This window comes from Anomalospiza imberbis, chromosome 5, assembly GCF_031753505.1.
Source record: "Anomalospiza imberbis isolate Cuckoo-Finch-1a 21T00152 chromosome 5, ASM3175350v1, whole genome shotgun sequence".
NCBI lineage: Eukaryota > Metazoa > Chordata > Aves > Passeriformes > Viduidae > Anomalospiza > Anomalospiza imberbis.
This window is the reverse complement of record NC_089685.1, coordinates 45,797,611-45,815,754: the sequence shown is the minus strand read 5'-3', so window position 1 is coordinate 45,815,754 and position 18,144 is coordinate 45,797,611. Positions and strand designations below refer to the sequence as shown.

General features: G+C 39.7%; 1 protein-coding gene across 4 annotated transcripts in view; it reads left to right on the top strand.

The window, feature by feature from the left end:
* WNT7B (Wnt family member 7B) overlaps positions 1-18,144 on the top strand; it is a 96,231-nt gene that overhangs the window by 64,657 nt on the left and 13,430 nt on the right. For all 4 annotated transcript variants that reach the window (XM_068190461.1, XM_068190460.1, XM_068190462.1 and 1 more), the window contains exon 3: positions 15,970-16,241. In XM_068190461.1, the coding sequence (XP_068046562.1) occupies positions 15,970-16,241 (272 nt within the window). The remainder of the gene's footprint in view (positions 1-15,969; positions 16,242-18,144) is intronic.

Sequence of the window (18,144 nt, the reverse complement as noted above, 5' to 3'; positions counted from 1 at the left end):
AGTTTAGACTCCCTTAATACCTAAATTCTCTTTGTGTTTGAAATTTTTTCCATCTCTATGTATATAGTTTCGCAGGGGAGCATTTAGTCCTCTCATAAAGCCATACCTGCTTCCCCACATGGCAGACATGGAAACTTGACCCCTATTTAAAGTCCTACCAATTCTTAGTACTCAATCACCAGTAGTACCTGCAAAAGTTGTCTTAGCTGAGGACTTTTAGACAGATAGTGGTATAAATCAAAAATAAATGCTGCAACCACAGGCACAGCTCCACCACTGCTCTTTGGAAATTTAAGAATTGGGAGGCCAAAATTACCACCAGATGGTGCACCTATTTAGCAAGTGACAGAGACATGTTCCACAAAAAAATGGAAGCCACAGCCTCCAACAACCCACCAAGTAGCTTCCCCTGCTCTTTATTCTCAGTTGTGATATAAATTGAATGTGTTTGAAACGTGGACCTGCTGATCATACTATCCTGTTACATTTAATACGGAGTATGTTTTCAATCTTTGTAATGGAAGCCTTTCAACTCTCTGGCTAGGGACATGAGGAAGTGGGAAAGAGTGAAGCAGACCTATAAATGCATGTGAAGGAAGAGGGAAAGAAAAAGGGATGGGCCAGAAGCAGGAAAAATTGGTAATGGTGAAGGGCAATGACAGGATCCAAAATCCGAAGTGGCCAGCACAGAGCACTGGTGCATTCCTGTTTTAAGTTGAGGCAGTTCTGGCTATCAGTGGTGGGTACCTGTCAGTGCATTTTTGAAGGATAATCTTGATGTGTCTATTTTGGAAACTTGCTAATGCTAGTATTCCAGGCAGAATCAGACAGGGTATTTCATTAAGGGCATAGTAAAGGTGGTGAAGTTTCCTAAACAGTCAGGTGGGTTTTATTCTCTGACTGCTTCTCATTCCTAAGCATTTGGGTCCTCCATACTCAGAGCAGGATTAGCATAAATTGACAAGCATATATTTTCTGCCATATTTGTCACAATTACAAAATACCACGTGATTCTTTCAACCATCAATACATTACCATGTGTAGCACATGAGCTGGTATCTATTTCCATTCTACTCTACTTCTTGCTTTAAAGAAAACTCCAAAGTAATAGCTAGGTTCCTGGCAATCCTATTTCATGTACCTCACAAAACTTATGCAGAAAAAAAAAATATTGTGTCTCATTCCTTTGCTTAGGTGGGTCTTTTACTGCTTTCTGTTGTTATGGTGTCTTTAAAATTATGCCGTAAATAGAATTTAGTATATTGCTAAGAATTATTAATTAGATTGTTCTTTTAGCTACAACTTCACCAGTGAAAATGAACTGAAAAATTCCTGAGTGAAAACATTTGAATATTCTTTAACTCAAGAAGTATTCATGCAGAATGGATAAAATAATTTTTCATTCTCTTTATCTAAGCTCAGAGGAAGGAATCACGTTGAAAAGCTCAATACCATTCCCTTCCTATCCTTTTTCACATACCTGTGTCTCCTAGTTCAATGTAAGAACAGTCATTTTATGGTGAAAGCGTGGACCAGGAGATAATGGACTCGTTCTCTGCTCCCAGCTGTGCCTTTTTGTGTGACCTTGGGCAAGTCACTTCATATCTCACTCTCTGGAAACTAACAATGACTAATTACAGTGAGGAATTGAAATGATTGGGGATTAACCTCCACTTAAACATTTGGCAAGTATCCTCAAACAAAACTGTTTGCTGTTAAAGTCTTCTTACTCAAAGAAGAAAGAAAAAGGAAAAGAAAGAAATACCATGGAGGAATATGGTCTTCTAAAAAGTGAGCCAAGGCCTGAAAAAAAAAAACATAGTGAAAAATCCCAGTAGATGATCCCTAGTAGGATTATTAGCTTAGTTTGCAGATGGAAGTTTGAAAACCTTAGGTAATTGTCCACTCAAATTTCACCAAGAGAAAATACTGAACTCATGTTCAGTACATACATGTAACATAAAAGGAACAGAATAAAGCCCACAGGGAGAGTAAATTCTGGTTACTTTTTGTATGTGTGCTGTGATTCTTTGAGTAAATCCTCCTGTCTGTGTTCCCGCTTTTTCTAGCTACTGGTGCACATCCTGACACCAGAGATGGGGCATTAACACTTTTTCCCTCTTTCCCTTTCTCTTTCTCCATGCTGTCTTTCATTTTCTTTCACGTCAGCAGTTCAGTAATGCTGAAACCAAGTTTCCTTCCCTTTTGTTTGCTTTCCCCTTGTCCACTGATCAACCCTCTTGCTTATTACACTGTAGTGTTAGCTATAGTATAAACAGAAGCACTGAGCGGGAGATTTAGCTGGGTTTTCCCTGCCCTCTTATGCAACCAAAGGTTCTGTAGCACCCCCTTCTTGTTTGTTTTCAGGGATTAGTGGCATTAATCCACATACTGGTGACATAATGAGGCATAAGCTTCACTCAGAGAAGGCAAGACACTGTGTTTTGAGAGACCCTGGACTACTGTGCTAGAAGGGATGGACATGGAAATTTTGAAAGGTGGCAGCCTACCTTCAGAGCTGACTGGCAGGAAGATTGCTGATGGGGTTTTGCACATCATGAAAGCATTTCCATGAATACTGTCTTCTTCTTGATGTTGGATTCAAAGTGTCTGCATGGAACACCTCATACAGCAGCATGTGCATGCTGTCAGTTTTAACCAGAAGAACATGACATCATGTGATAGACAAAAACACTACTTGGTACCATATAGCCCGATCCAAAACTTTTCACGTGAAACATTTGTTTGGTTTTGGTTTTAAGACATTTGCCTTTCTAACTGGTCCATTTTAATTAGAGCTGAACCTGAACCACAAACGATAGATTTGAACTTTCCCAGAGTTCAGTGGTGTTCAGATCTGGCTTTTGGTTTGGCCCATCACAAAGACGGGGGTCAGCTCCAAAGTTCAGATCTGGAAATGAGCTACTGGAAAAATTATTTAGTGAGACCCATATTTCACTTTAATGGGGGATTTTCAGTAGAGACACTTGCTCATGGGTTTTAGAAGCAGTCTTACATAAGCAGCATCTCGAAGACTGGTATTAATACCAATCTATCTATTGAAATAATCATGTACAGCAGAAAGGGCCTTGTTTCTCCTTTTCTGGTCATAAAGCCTGGATCTTGGTCTGAAGCTGGAGTACCTTAAAAACCTAGAAATTTTTCTTCTTGTCTTTGTTTAAAACTCATCATTCCTTTCTAGGGTACACTGCTTAAAAACAATTGACTGTGGGCTAGAAATGTGGTAATTTTATTCTTATAAAATTTAGTTTTTTCAGCAGGTAGTTTGCAGAGTTGTTATGGCATCTGCCATTTGTCAATCTCTTGCTGGTTTGGATCCCCATTTTAGGGTGAGCTTGCTCAGTCCGTGGCAAGACACAAGCTTAACACAACACAAATAATGTACAGCAACCACTTGTCTACTAGATCAGATAACCTGACGCAGTGGGATTAGCTGGACAGGCTCAGGTGAAACATTGATTCAGTATCTGTTGTAAGTCTTGAGAAGATTCAGATAAGCCTTCCTTGTTTATGTGAATCTTGTCACTTCCCAACTCTTGTCAGGACCAGAAACTCCAGAGCTGAAAAAACAGACTTTTCTCTTGTGATGCTTCCAAACTTATTTTGCAAACCAGAGAGGTTTGGATCAGAATCTAAACTTTGTGTATTTATCCAAACTTCTCTGAGCTCTTAACTCTTTTGAATCTCTTTCATATGTGTGATTTGTGCTGTGTCTTGCTCCCTGGGGTTACAAATGTGACCAGGCAAGGACCCTTTAAACACCAAGAAGGGTGGACATCATTACTTGACCCTGTCTCTCCTCCCAGCAAGATAGCTAGCCAGATGTATCAGAAAGGTGAATGCAGCTACACAAGCAGTGTGAAAGAGCATTTCGAAAATATTTAAGCAAATTCAAAGGCAAGTCTCAACTCAGCCCTTCCACCAGAACTTTCTCATTTGCTTTCCACATCCTCTGAGCTCGGAGAGAGGACTGCAGTGACTTGCAGGGTTACTGCCCAGCCTGTCTGCTGCAGCCCAGGAGATGTGACCTCTGAGCAGAAATAGCAGAGCACAGACACATGCTGGGCTGCCAGCCCAGCCCCTCTGCTGCAGCCACCATGGAAGGGCTGGGTGGAGTGGGCTAAAGCCAGCGAGGCACATTGGCTGCTGTGGGAGATATCCAGAGAATGAGAGCATCGTAAACAGCCACATAACACTCACTGTTGTCTCCCCTTCCAAACTCTGCCTTGCCAAGAATGCACCAAACACATGAAAGCCCCCACACCTACAGGATGGGTCACTTGTGACAGTGCAAGTGACTTGCTTGTGGAATTTGACTTACTGAGTTTTCCCTCTAAGGTATCCTGACAGGCATTAGAAACCACGCCAGGAATTTGCATGAGCTACAGATTTGTAGGACAACCTTCATACCTTCATCCTCCAGGAAACAATCCAACAGCAATTCCCAGCAAATGCAGCAAGAACCTCTCTGCTGTGCTCCTGTGCAGAATTTTTACAGAAGAAGACAACATTCTAGTATACTATTTGACACAAATTATTTTTCCTTTTTTGGTCAAATGTAAGTCTTTTGTCTATGTCTATGCACTTCTTAAGAAGAAGGCCACCTTGAAGAGCAGAGTCACCAAGAAAGCATAATAACCTCTGTGCCTGGAAAGTGCTGTCATAGGCACACAGGAGCTGTTTCTCCATGACCAGCAGACTGAAGTGTGTTCAGACCTCCCAGTCTGGCTGTCACCATTTCTTGGTTTGAGCAGGATGTCCTCCATATTCACTGCTCTTACCATGAAATGTTGTATAGAACAAGGTATTTCTAGAGGTCAAAATTTCACAGTTATTTGACATAATGTTCATCTTGTGTTGCTGTTGCAGTGAGAACTAAAAGGTCAGTGGTTATTCCATTTCATGGTATTTGTCTGGATTTAGATTGAAAGTCTGAAAGAGAATTTAAATAAGTAAATAAATATATATTTATTAGACCCTTCCTAGGTCACATAGGTGCCTAGTGCATGTGATTCAGTTTAATAAAAGATACTGCTGCTCTTCATAAATCTTTCTTTAGAAATGTCATGACAAAGTAGAATTAGTACTTTATATAAACTCATTCTAATTCTGTACTTGATAAGTTAAATGATACTGGAAAAAAAAAACCTAGAAAAATACACTAGAAGAAGTTGTGTTCAGAAGAATGTCTTTTTTCTAATCTGTGAAAGCAACAAAGTCATCTCCTGGCTTTTCGTGTAAAGAATTCTTTTTTCCCCAATCAGAATACTTAAGGGTGGGCTTTCCTTCTCTAAAACCACCATGTCCCTCCAGCAATTACACTAAGATGATTGCTGCCAGCAAAGTTGGAAAGACTCACTGTGCAGGGAAATCTGGCTTAACTCTGATGGGATAAGTTTAGACTCTCCCTTTCCTTGCATTTTCTACTGCCAGTTTCAGGGCTTCCCCATGCAGCTTGATACCTTCTGGGAGCCTTGCTTTTTTGGTTTCTAATTCTCTTAGTTGTTGGTGAGGCTGGATTTTTGTGCCAGCCACATGGAAAATGCTATGTGGAAGAACATCTGAAAGACAGGCTTTTAGAGCCAACACCCTGTTGCAGATTTAGCTCTAGATGCTTAGCTCTTGTCCTATAGATGTAAATTATTTTGTATCCCATACACATTAGGACCTGGTCCGAAAGCAGTATCTCATACTTGCTAAGTGTCCTCAGCTATGCTTGCTTTGTATGTGTTTGCAAAAGGAGGTTTCTAGATTTATATGTTTCTTTCTTTCTATCCATCTGTCTATCTATCTATCTATCTATCCATCCATCCATCCATCCATCCATCCATCCATCCATCTATCTCTCTCAAACATTTGTGTGGGCTAATATAAAAAATGAGTACAAGAAAAAAGTCTATGCTGACAAAGAGAATATCCAGCTTGAAGTTCCATGTATCTCACTTGTAGTCAAGAAATGTCAATTCAAAATGAGGATGTGGAATTATTTGGTGTCTCTCTGAAACAGAACAAACAGAACCTCAGCAATTCTTCTGGGAAGACATGTTAGTTATTTTTTAGTCAGTTATTTTTTCCAAATTAAAAGTAAAGAATGGATCCATGCTAAGCAGGTATGGCATCTGAGGATGTGTGTGAGTGTGAATGTAAGGAGTAGACTCCTACAGCCATGGCTTTTTCTGGTAGGCACTGGGATATTGAGCATTGATGTGTCAGATCCCTCTGTGTCTCTGGCAGTAGATGTGCAGGTCAATACTGTATTGAACAGTGGAGAAGCAGAGCATAGGATTCCCAGTCCTAGGACTACTGCTCCTCTCTGGGTGGGCTCCTGTCCCACCATGCAGCTCCATGGATATTCTCCCTGGCTTGAATTTGTATTTCAGTTGTCGCTTGAGAAGATTGCAACTGAATTACTGTTCTCTCCTCACAAAAGAATCCAGCAAGAGGACAGCTTGCTCTCTTGCATGTCCTTATGTCCTCTGTATATATACCTTAACTTCCTCATGCCTCTGGGAAAGAGAGGTAATTGTATCTCTCTTCTCTTGCCCTCTCCAGCTGAACGATGTGTCTCCTTAAGGCAAGGACTGCCTCTTGCAGAAATAGATTTGTGTCTAACACCAATTTCATCCAGGTATCAGACAATTGTAATAATTCTGACATTCAATAATTCTGGCAAAGTGGCACTGACCTATTCATAAGCTCTGCACGGAACATTCAGGTAATATTAATGATTTTACTAAACTACCTCCAGAAGCAAGATCAGAAATTTTATCTGCAGAATATACAGAAACCCATCCACAGACACTCTGGCATGCCCAGGTATAGGAGTTTGGTGCTTACAACAACCCATAATTCAGTGGAACCTTTAGAGGATTATTTAACGTGTTCCTACAACAAAGGACAGGTATGCACAGTGACTTAAATGGACATGACCACTGCCCTTGGGGATTTGTTATCTGGGCTAGAAATGCCATAAGATAATAGAGGAAAAGATGACTTGATGCAAATGGCAATGCAGATTTATTTTTAGAGAGGTGGTCTTCAACACAGTACAATAATGTCACACCACTGAGATGATTTAATCAATTAAAATACTGACCCAGCAAAAAGTCCACTGAGAAGGTCTGATACTGCATGGTAGCGGATTTTTGATACTCATGAGTATAATAGAAGGAATGACAGAGTATTTGTGAAATAGGGTCCACAGCAAAATCAAATACAGTCACAAAATCACAGAATAGCTTAGATTGGTAGGATCCTACCTAGAGTGCATCCTTTCTGAACTGATTCACTCATGAAAGGCTCAAGTCTCTAAAATCTATGCACGTGAACATCTCAGAGGTTGTGGTAGTCACTTCCTCTGCTCTTGTATCTCCTTAAACAGAGCATGAAGTTGACTTGAAAGCAAATATACTTTAAAAATGTGATTGGTAGCACTGTCCTGTTTTTTTTTTTTTTTTTTCTCATGTTCAGAGTGGAGGTTTCTTTCCTGCTTGTTTTTTTCTTCTGTTTTTTATTATGTGGCAAGCATCTTTTCTACTTCTTAAATCCAAGTGGAAAATGTTTCCCTTGCTGAGCACCACACAGGTACCTCAGAAACCTTTATCAGGCCATATTATAGGGCAAGAATACTATCAAGAGCAAACCTAAAAAAAGGATTAAAATATGTGCCCACATAGTTATAGATTCCCTGCCCTTTTTGCTAAATATTGGACTTATTTTTCTCTGTGAAATGCCCTTTAAAAGATTGTAATGCAGTGTCAAATCCTACATAAGAACTGCTGTTAACAGGTTGAGGCAGTTGAATTACTAGATTAGAATAGAAGAGATTAGATGAATAGAATAGAATAGAATAGAATAGAATAGAATAGAATGGAATGTATAACACATCTGGTTCCTCACAGTCTCATTTAATTTAAGGACATTGGTATACTTTAGAACACAGTTTCTCTGGGATGCCTTCAGGATTCCATCTTTCTGGCAAGGGGTGCAAAGAACTTTCTTAAACCTCAGTACACTGCAGGATGTCTCCAGCTGAGCTTTCACATACTATGACATATCAAACCTCTTGTCCTTGTTGAAAAGAAAAGGCACCAAACATTCGTCAGGGAACCATTGAGCGCCGCAGTGGGACATCAGCAGGTCCAGAAGAGAACACAAGCAGGAGACAATCTCTCTGCTCCAGCTCTTGTTTCCCACATGCTACTTTGATAGTATTAGCAGCAGCATTGTCAAAACACAGCCGTCTGTGACACACACAGGCTCCTCTCAAAGGCACAGTGCATCTTGGAACTACCTCCTCGTGCTCCTCCAGCCATGCTCTCGTGCACTCTTTAAATGTGTGCTCAGCACCATGTTCTGATTTAACTTAGACAAAAATAAGCAGTGGTGCTTTGGGACTAAAACTCAATGTCACCATTTTCTCTGAGAATAGGATACAGTTTGCTTCTTAGGGCTGAATTGGTAAGAAATATTTGTTATGGCAAATATAGTTTTACAGCAGAGAGCCCAAAAATTTCATATATCTCTGGGCACTGCTAAACATCTTTTCAAAGATTACAGCAAAGTAACTACCTCAGAGCAAATATCCCAAAAAACTTCACCAAGGGACATGTTGCCAAAAGACAGTAAAAAACATAACAGCATTAATGCTCACTGGAACAGAAAAGCTGACTATTGTTTAAGGTTGCCAGGACTTAACTAAATAAATTAGGGGGTTAATTAACTTAAAAATCCCTGTAAATCCTTGGAAGACTCATTACAGAAATCACTGTGGAAAGTAACACTAAGTCTTTAGAAAATACCCGACATTCAAAAAATGTTTGAAAAAATGTGAAAAAGAGAGGCAGAGTAAGTATCTCTTTTTAATAGACATACTTTCAAAAGTATATAAAGAGTGACAACAAGAAGCTGCAATAAAGCTAGTGTGAAATAATTCTGACTCATGTACAGCCCATTCTAAAAAACGATTAGACTAACCCACATGAGCAGCAGAAAACAATCCAGTTGACAAAGCAATTCTAAACTGATGGCCAAGATCCTGGCACCTCCAGCCATAAAAACTTAGTGGGAGCCTGGAGATGAAAACTGCTGAGTAAGAGAAGAATCTGTAAATAAACCATTATGTCATATCACTACACATGCTCAGCTTTGAGATCTGCAATTTTCTCTGTCCTGGCCATGTGTAATTGAAAATAGATACCACAGACAGCCTAGGAAGAAGCTGCTGTAATCACCCCTGCTGTAGCTCTGGTTCAACTAAACAGACCTATATGGATGAAACAAAATTAAACAAGATTATTTTAATTAGACTACAGTAGAAAAATAAGGGGTTTAAGGAGGAAAAGTGAAATGAATTAATACTGTAAAGAGAACATTACTGAACATGACCATTAGCAGGCTCCATCAGAGTTGACCAGAAAGTCCTGCCAGTAACAGATATTCAGCCAGCACCACATTCATTGTTCAGGAACACTTCTGAGCACAGGTGCTTCAAAGGAACCTCACAACCATGGATGGCTATATCTATTTTTTTTACAGTAGGCTACACAGAAATCAATGTAGTAATAATTTATTTAATAATCAATGTAGTAGTAATTTGTCAGTGAGTAGGAGATGTACAACAAAGGCTGATCCACTACTCAGTGGAGTGGACTCCTGAGGAGAGTACAAACCAAGGATAATATCAAGAAGGCCAAGCACTTCTTTCCTCAGACTTTACTAAGCAGGTGAATGGTGACCAGATGGCTATAAACTTACACCATCAACAGAAGAACCCTGTGAGCATTAGAGAACAGTATTTGTCCATGTTGATTGCTTTCCAGTTAGATGTCCCTCATCTCAGAACATTTAATGGAGTGAGTGTATAGCTGGTTGTCCTTGCAGCCACTAGTGAAAACTAATGGAGAACTCTAATTAAGAAGAATTGAAAAGACAAGTATGTTGCATTTGTCAAAAAAAAAACCAAAACAAAACCCCCCCCAAAAAAAAAAAACCTAAAAGAAAGGAATTGTAGGACCAATCAGGTTAACTTCAGTAAATGAAAAAAATGCATTTGTAAGCTCATAACTAAGAACAAGGACATGAGTAACAGTAAACCAGGATCTGTCAAGTGCAAATCACATCAAACCAAACTAATTTCCTTCCTTCTTTGGCCACCCAGGGCCTCAGAGGCAGAGCAGAAGCAGTTTATACCATAGCTCTTCAACTTAAAGGGAGCTTTTGACACTGCTTTATGTGACATTCTCATAAGAAAAATAAGAACTTGCCAGATGGTTACAGACCATCTGGAAATCATACTTTGAGGTTGAGGGTAGTTATCAAAATGGAAAGGTGTGCTGACTAGGTTTCTTGTGATCTGTGCTGGTACCAGTCAGCATTATACTCTTGACTTAACCAAGAAAATAAGCTGTGCACATTGCATTTGTGAATTATATTATGTTGCGAAGGACTACAAGGAAGCTGGAGGAAGTTTGGGTCAAAATTGAACATGATCATGGAAAAGGGATCCACAAAAGAAGAAAAAAAAGCCTTAAAGCAAAGAAAGAGGAAGCAAATCAGGAAGGCAAAGATCTGTACATGGGAATGATCATCTGCATAAATGCAAGATGAGAAACATCTGGTGGGAGAGCAGCTGCACAGGAGACAGCTGCAAACTGAGTAAGAGTCAAAAGTGTCCTGCTGCTGTGAAATAAGGAATGCTGGCAGAAATAAACAGGACTACAGCATACAAGGCATATGAAGGGCTCCTTCTGCTCTGGCCCCAAGGAGGCAAGACCTCAGCTGGAACACCCTGTCACATCTCCAGCACTACAAAACCAACCAGACAGCTGGGAGAGCAGGGGCACCCCCAGAGCTCTTGGGGATGTAGGGCAAGAACTGATGATGCAACACGTCTGGGAAGGGGTGATAGTCTTTACATATTCAAGGCTACTGCTAGAAGGAGGGAATAATCTGCTCTTGGCAGCTCTAGAGAAAGAAGCAGTGGGTTTGCACTCAGAAAGACAGTTTTAGGTTAATATTAGTGAAATACATACCAGTAGGGGTCCTAAGGTACTGGACTAGACCCTGGAACCTCCTCTACTGAAGATCCTTAAGAACAGGAACAATAAAAGCTGTTGTGAGGAGCATCTGTCTTATTAGCCTATGTCAGGGTTGCAGAGTAGAGACCCTCATGAGTTTTCTGCTCTCCTGCCTTAATTTTTCTGCCTGTACAAAGTGGTTTTAGTAGCCTTTAGTTCTGACATGTAGCATTGAGTACAGAAATTAAATTGAATTAAATTGAATTAAATTAGTTCCTGCTTTTATAAACCAAGAAGTTCAAAGATAATTACACAGAAAATGCAAAAAAAAAAAAAAAAAGGATCTGTTCCAGACAGTGAGAAAACTCCCTCTCACTTGTACTGCCCTAGGATCAAAACCAAAATGAAGAGCCTGCACTATTTTCCTTGAGAATTGTTAAAATGTGTGTTGAATAAAATACAAAATTACAAAAGAAATAAACTTGTCTGTAAAAGTCTTCATCTAACACTATTTAGGGTGCTGTTGTCTGAGTTTTAGTTTACTCATCTAGATGCATCTATTGTCTTTTGCCATAAAAAAATGACTCAATCAGCTTACCAAACTTGTTGAAAAGGATAGGTTTGTCAAAAAATTTTAGTTCTGCTGTGGTTAATTTCTTTTTCCCATTGACCTATTGTATTGTGTCATATAATCAATCTGGTATCTTGTGTAAGTGCATGAAGAATTTGTTCTGTTTAATAACAGTATGTATATTTTCCATCATTGCTGATGCAAGATCTAGCAAATTACTGGCCAAACACTGTATGTTCTGCAGTTAAATATTTCAAGTTAAATTACAGTTCTAATAGCTGACATTCAGTAGCAGCCTTATTCATCTAGCTGCTGACATGAGTCATTTCAGGGTGGTGTGTGCAATAGCAGAATTCTCATCTAATTACTCCAACAAATAGATGTCTTGCAAATAGCTATGGAACAGTTAAATCTTTAACCCTATGGAACAGTTAAATCTTTAACCCTGTGCTCACAGCGGAATAATTGAATATGTATTTAGCCTATGTGATTCTCAGCTGATTGTGGCTCCAGGCTGAAAATACTCTGCTGAATCTGTGCACGTTTGAGTCTGGTGAATTACAGCAATTGTGGAACTGGTAAGAATTTCCAAATCAAACCATACTGAGTTAAGTGCTCTGTTAGAAGTCTAAAACTTAGGCAGAAATGACATCTAAATGAGGGGTAAAACTCCATGACTCCCAGGACAGATAAAGGCTCCTCTCTGCCTATCTGCCAGAAGACATGTGCTAAGGAATCAGTGGTCTAATATCTGTCTGTCTGAGCAGCAGCTGCCTGCATTGCTGGCTATTAGAACACTTTTAAAGTACAGCCCTCTGTCAGAATGCAAATAAACTCAAGAAAATGGCAGGAACTCAGACTGGCAAATGAGAGACTCCTCTGATAGCCTGGCAGATTGCTAGAAGTGGCCTTGAGAACATTCACCAAAGAAAAAAGGCTTAATTTTAATTAATACTGGCAGTCATCTTTTTTGGAATTATTAGATTAGACAGTTATCAGATCAGATATTTATTAGTTCATGTTACTCATGAAAACATCCCTTCTATGTTTTGGGAATAAAGTCACAACTGTCATCTTTGACACCAAGGCAGGCATTTCTAATAATGAAATGGACAAATCCGAGGGTTGCAATAAAGCCAAAGCAATGTCTTTGCCACCAAAATAAAAATCTCAACAGAATTTTTCTAGTCTATGTGACGGAAAACTTTGAAAGTCAGACAAGATTTTTTCTTCTGAGACTGAGAAACGGAGTGTATACAGTGCCAAATAACTAGGTAATCGGGATATTCACTGGAAAAAGAAATATCTAGCCCCAAATTTGAGTCAAACCCCAAATCTGCTGCTACTTGTATCTTCATTTCATGAACATTTCTGGAAAGACCTTTTTGTTGCAGACCAAGAATATTTTTGAAATCTCAGAAAATTCTGTAAAATGAGATTATTGTTCTCCATTAAGGTATCACAGCAATCATTACTTAAATATTTTTAGCTGCCTAACAAAGACTTGCTTAGAACTGATTCCAAGTGATGACATGCTAATGAAAAGCTTTGTGTACAGCAGACATTATTTGAGCTCAGAGGTTCCCTTCCCTCCTCCCTTGCAGTTTCTGTTAGACTCCACTGATCCTGGGACCTTAGCAAACTTTCAGGAACACAAGTGAAGTTTTAGAACATATTTTAGTTAAGAAAATACTAATCCCCCAAAACCTTAATTCTTAGCAGGACAACTTAACTTGCTAATTTCTGAGACTTTATTTGAGAGCTGCATCGAAACAGGTGAGTAATCTCTTAAGAGAGTCAGTGTGGTTTCCATTTGATATTATCCCATGACTTGAGAAAATTGATTTTCTTTCATTTTATAAAATTGATCAAGGGAAGCAATGTGTGAAAATTTACAAAGAAGTCACAGACATAGTGGCTATAATAAAATGTCTTACCACCTACTCTGGAGACATGGGGAGCTTAAACACAAAATATGAGCAACTGTCACTAAATCTCTGAGTAAATCTACTGAACTGTAGGTCACAGCTGCTAAGTTCCCTCACAGGAATAAGATTCTTCTTATTATTAAGCCTTTCTACATATACTTCAATGATATCTGACCAAAAATTTCCCTGGGTCTGGTTTTGCATTGTTGTTTACCCTCATCCTGAAGAAAAGCAAACTGTATCTATATATGTAGCTTCTATTGCATCTCATACTTCCAATATTTCAATTTATAGATTAGAAATAGATTTTTTTTAAAAAGAAGAAGAAAGAAATCCTGCAAGTCAACAGAACACATTTTAAAATAAGAGTCCCAGATTTGAATTTAGCTGGCAAGCAAAGAGGATAGGAGTGAATATCAACATGTGAAAATCACACTAGGAACTAGAACAGTGGTTCCATAGCTGTTTTGGATTGCTATAAACCCTCAGAATTTCTTACAGACCACCAGGTATCATTATCATCAAACTGTTAATTGAAAACACTATTTAAAATTGTGTTTAATATGGCTCTGTGGATTAGCTGTGAACCCTTTACCGTGGCCTCCTGGACCACCAGTGTTCTGCAGACCATGGTTTGGGAAGCACTGAACCAGACTGCACACATCGTAGACCCCAACAAAACACTGTTGTCTCTAAAAGCAGAGGCAGTCCTGCAACTGCACCATCTACTCAAATAATGCACGTGTCAGGTCAACCTTCTTGGTAGCTGAAGAATACAAAACCCTTTTGTTTTTTCCCTACCCAAAGTTTATTTTTTATTTCTTTGGAGAAACAAGAAAATGGTGCCAAACCTCAGTTTCTGATTGTTTCTTGTAGGATCTCCCTCATATCTGGCAATGGTGTAATCTTTCAGGAAGCTATGAAAATAAGAAATATAAACCCCCCATACTGTGGAGTTGTCATTCCAGAATAATTAGATCTTTAAATCCAAAAATTAAAATATGAAAACTAGCTTCTAAGTTGTTCTAAGTTGGTGGTGTTGTTTTTTTGTTTTTTTTTTGTTTTTTGTTTTTTTTTTTTTTTTTTTTTTTTCCTCCTCTGGAAAATTAGTTCCTTTTTTTCCCTTCTGAAGTCCACTAATGATGCTAGAGCTCTGTGTGTGGTCATTAAAGCATTTCAGCAACTTTCTGCAAATTCTTTACAGTTATTCTTTGGCTGCAGCACTAAAGGATTGTCTGTTTATTACCAGAGAAACACACAGAGGAAAGCAACGAGAAGGGAACTTATGGGGAAAGCACTGAAAAGGGAACTTGTGTGGGTGTTATAAATAACAGCAGCAAAACACCACGATCCAGCCCTGTGTGAAGTCAGTGACAAAGTGTGGTCTCACATCAGAGCAGGGATGGGTTGTAGCTTCCCCTCCCATCATTCTGCCTCCTTGCACCTCACAGGCACCTCAGCCAATCAGTATAGAAAGGGGCCTTATTCACCTCTCCTCATATACTCATTATCAACAGCTATTACCTGGAATTGGCAATCAGGAGCCTTTGCAAGTAGCAGCATCACAGACAAAAAAAAAAAACAAAAAACAAAACAAAACAAAAAAACCCACAAAACACAAAAACAAAACAAACAAAAAACCCCTCCTTTTCTAAAAGAGCTATTTAAAAAAAATAACTCTGTGCTTCCATGACAGCATCTCACCTAATTTGGAGAGAAAATAGTGCTGTCACAGCACTTCTATGCCCTTTGTATGCTCAATAGCCATGGTAATGCAGAGGTTTGAGTCGGAGTGGGAGTGGAAAAGGGTCACTTCAGCAAAACTATGCACAGGAGAAGTCTGCAAGGGAAATGAGTAACCTCTACCTTGAAAGAAAATGAACCCTACCCAGTTCTTGTTTCTATAGGTCTCTCTTGCAGTACTTCACACTCAGCATCACTAATGGATGCTACTGAGCATCTATAAAGTTAGATTAATAATCAGCCCCATTTGTGTCCTAGGGTTTTTTTGTTGTGGTTGTTGTCTGAACAGTTCTCTTTTTCCATGCAGTGCCAATGCTTAGAGGTAGCTATTAACTCACTTTTTATTCATCTGAAACATAAACTTCAAGCTTGCAAACCTGACTAGACAGTGTGAAAACAAATCTTGTGGCCTCACCTCACCACCGTCCAGATTCATTGCCAAGTTCCCCTCTGGTGGAGGGGTGTACGTGGGACTACCACATGGCTGCATACCTGGGGTAATATACCCGAGCTGAGCCAAGCATTTTAAATAGGTGTGGAATTCTGTAAGATGAGGAATCCACGCTGAGGAATAATGCCCTCCTCACATTACTGCCTGACCCCCTTGATGCAGATAACGTGTGTACTTTCTTTAGTAAGTGCGTGCTGCCTTTCTGCCAACCCATCAGCTTTTGGCTTCTCTCCACAGGAAGCAGGGAAGCTGCGTTCACCTATGCCATTACTGCTGCCGGGGTTGCACACGCTGTCACGGCCGCCTGCAGCCAGGGCAACCTCAGCAATTGTGGCTGTGACCGAGAGAAACAGGGCTACTACAACCAGGAGGAGGGCTGGAAGTGGGGAGGCTGCTCCGCGGATATCAGATACGGCATTGAGTTCTCCCGGAGGTTTGTTGATGCCCGAGAAATCAAAAAGAATGCACGGAGGCTGATGAACTTGCACAACAATGAGGCTGGAAGAAAGGTATTCGAGAAAGAACAAGGGATGGGAACGTGTGTGCTGGAGGACGGGGGGAGGCTGGCTTGGTGGCAGGAGGCGTTCCCCGAGAACTCACCCTTCTCTCTGATCCCGCACCCACATCGAGTCACCGGATGGCATCTGTTGTTCACCTTTTTTTTGCTGTTTCTTTTTATTCAGAGTTGGCCATGTATTATAGGCACTCCTGTAAAAATTTCTGCTTCCTAAGCCTTCTTTCCAGCCCAAATAACAGGGAGGAACTGTTTAGCATAATGGATCCATCTTGCTGGATCTGTTAAGCATAATGATAAATCACTGCTTTGCATCCAATTTGCAAAAAATCTAGCAAGGGATGTTGGGGCTTGTGATGGGACAGAACTGAGTTGTCTGCATTGCTCAACTTCCACAGCACTTCCATTTATTTATTCCAGTGAAACCCGAATCACTTATTTGACCCCAGCTCTAATGAAATACACATAGTAGTACACAATGCACTTCTTAGCAGATGCACTACTGTCTCTTTGTAACTACAAAGCTACAAATAGCTGCAGAAGAAGAAGCAGTTTCATGTCCACAACCATGACTGAATTGCTTCTCATGGTAACAATAAACATCATGAAGCTATGCTGTTTTATGTTCATCAATCCTCATAGCTCTCAAAGCTTGTCCTTTAAAAAATGTAACAAATATTTCTGCATCATATATACCTACCTCAGGAGAGATTATAGCCTTCAAAGTGTTTTCCCCTAGGAAAAGCCGTCTGCTTCAGTATTGCAGAAGAATTCAATATACCAATATAGCAATCCAATAAAATCTGCCTCCTTCTCTAGTCCCCAAAGTGAGACTGAATTTTCCTCCTCTAAAACCATGTGTGCTTTCAGTCCATTACTGAGCACTGGGCAGAGAGAGTAGAATTGGTGGTGACAGAAACAGTGCAATTATTTTACTGCCTGGATCTTGATTACTAGCACAGTTGCATTGACCATGCACTGAAACAGAAGGTTCTGTATGGCAGGAGTTCACTGGAATGGAAATACTACATAAATTCAGTGTGGTGAGAGAGGCACAAACTCAAGTGTAGAGACAGGATAGGTACTTCAGTGACAGTTCACACTGAGGTCTCCAGGTGTGCAGGAGAAAGCTGACTGAAGAGCCAAAGAGAAAAACAGCCTTGAGTAGCACAGTCTTTTTTCTTAAAAATTGCTGCCACGGGCATGAAAGGACTTCATTCAGCAGCTGACTATCACATTGGAAGACCAGCGCCAGGTCTGTTCACTTCACTTAGGCTAGGAATTTCAGCTCAGCATCATAAATTGTGTTTGGAGGCAAAAGAAGATGGAAGTCAACTCTTAAACTTGCTAAAGAGAATTTATTACTGCTAGATGCATTATCATCCCTGCTTAAACTGGCATCCTCTGTGGTGTGTGCTGTGCCACCCCCATGGAGATACTGATGCAGGTCCTGCTTGGAACATGTCAACAGTCTAGATGTGAAGGAGGGACAAAAGAGCAAAAACAGATACTGAGATGGAAAACAGTGAAGTCCCAAGGACAGAAAGAGCTCATTATGTGAACCGAGCACTGATCATGGGATCCCCAGTTCTAAATACAGCCCAGTAACCACTAGACCACACTGCTGATTCTTATTAAGCACATTATATTTTACTTTTCATCAGAATTTCATAAGCAGAGGGACATAAGCAAACCAAATAAGTGCATGTTTTTACAGATACTTCTGGCAGCAGAATTCATGCAAATACATTTTATTTAACAATTCTAAACTCTTTTTCAAATATTCTTGCAAAAAACAAATGATAATACTTTCATATTTTAAGAAAGGAATACAAAGGCTTGCAATACCAACAATATATTTTCCCAATTTTTAAAATATAAATAGTATTTTGAAGTTT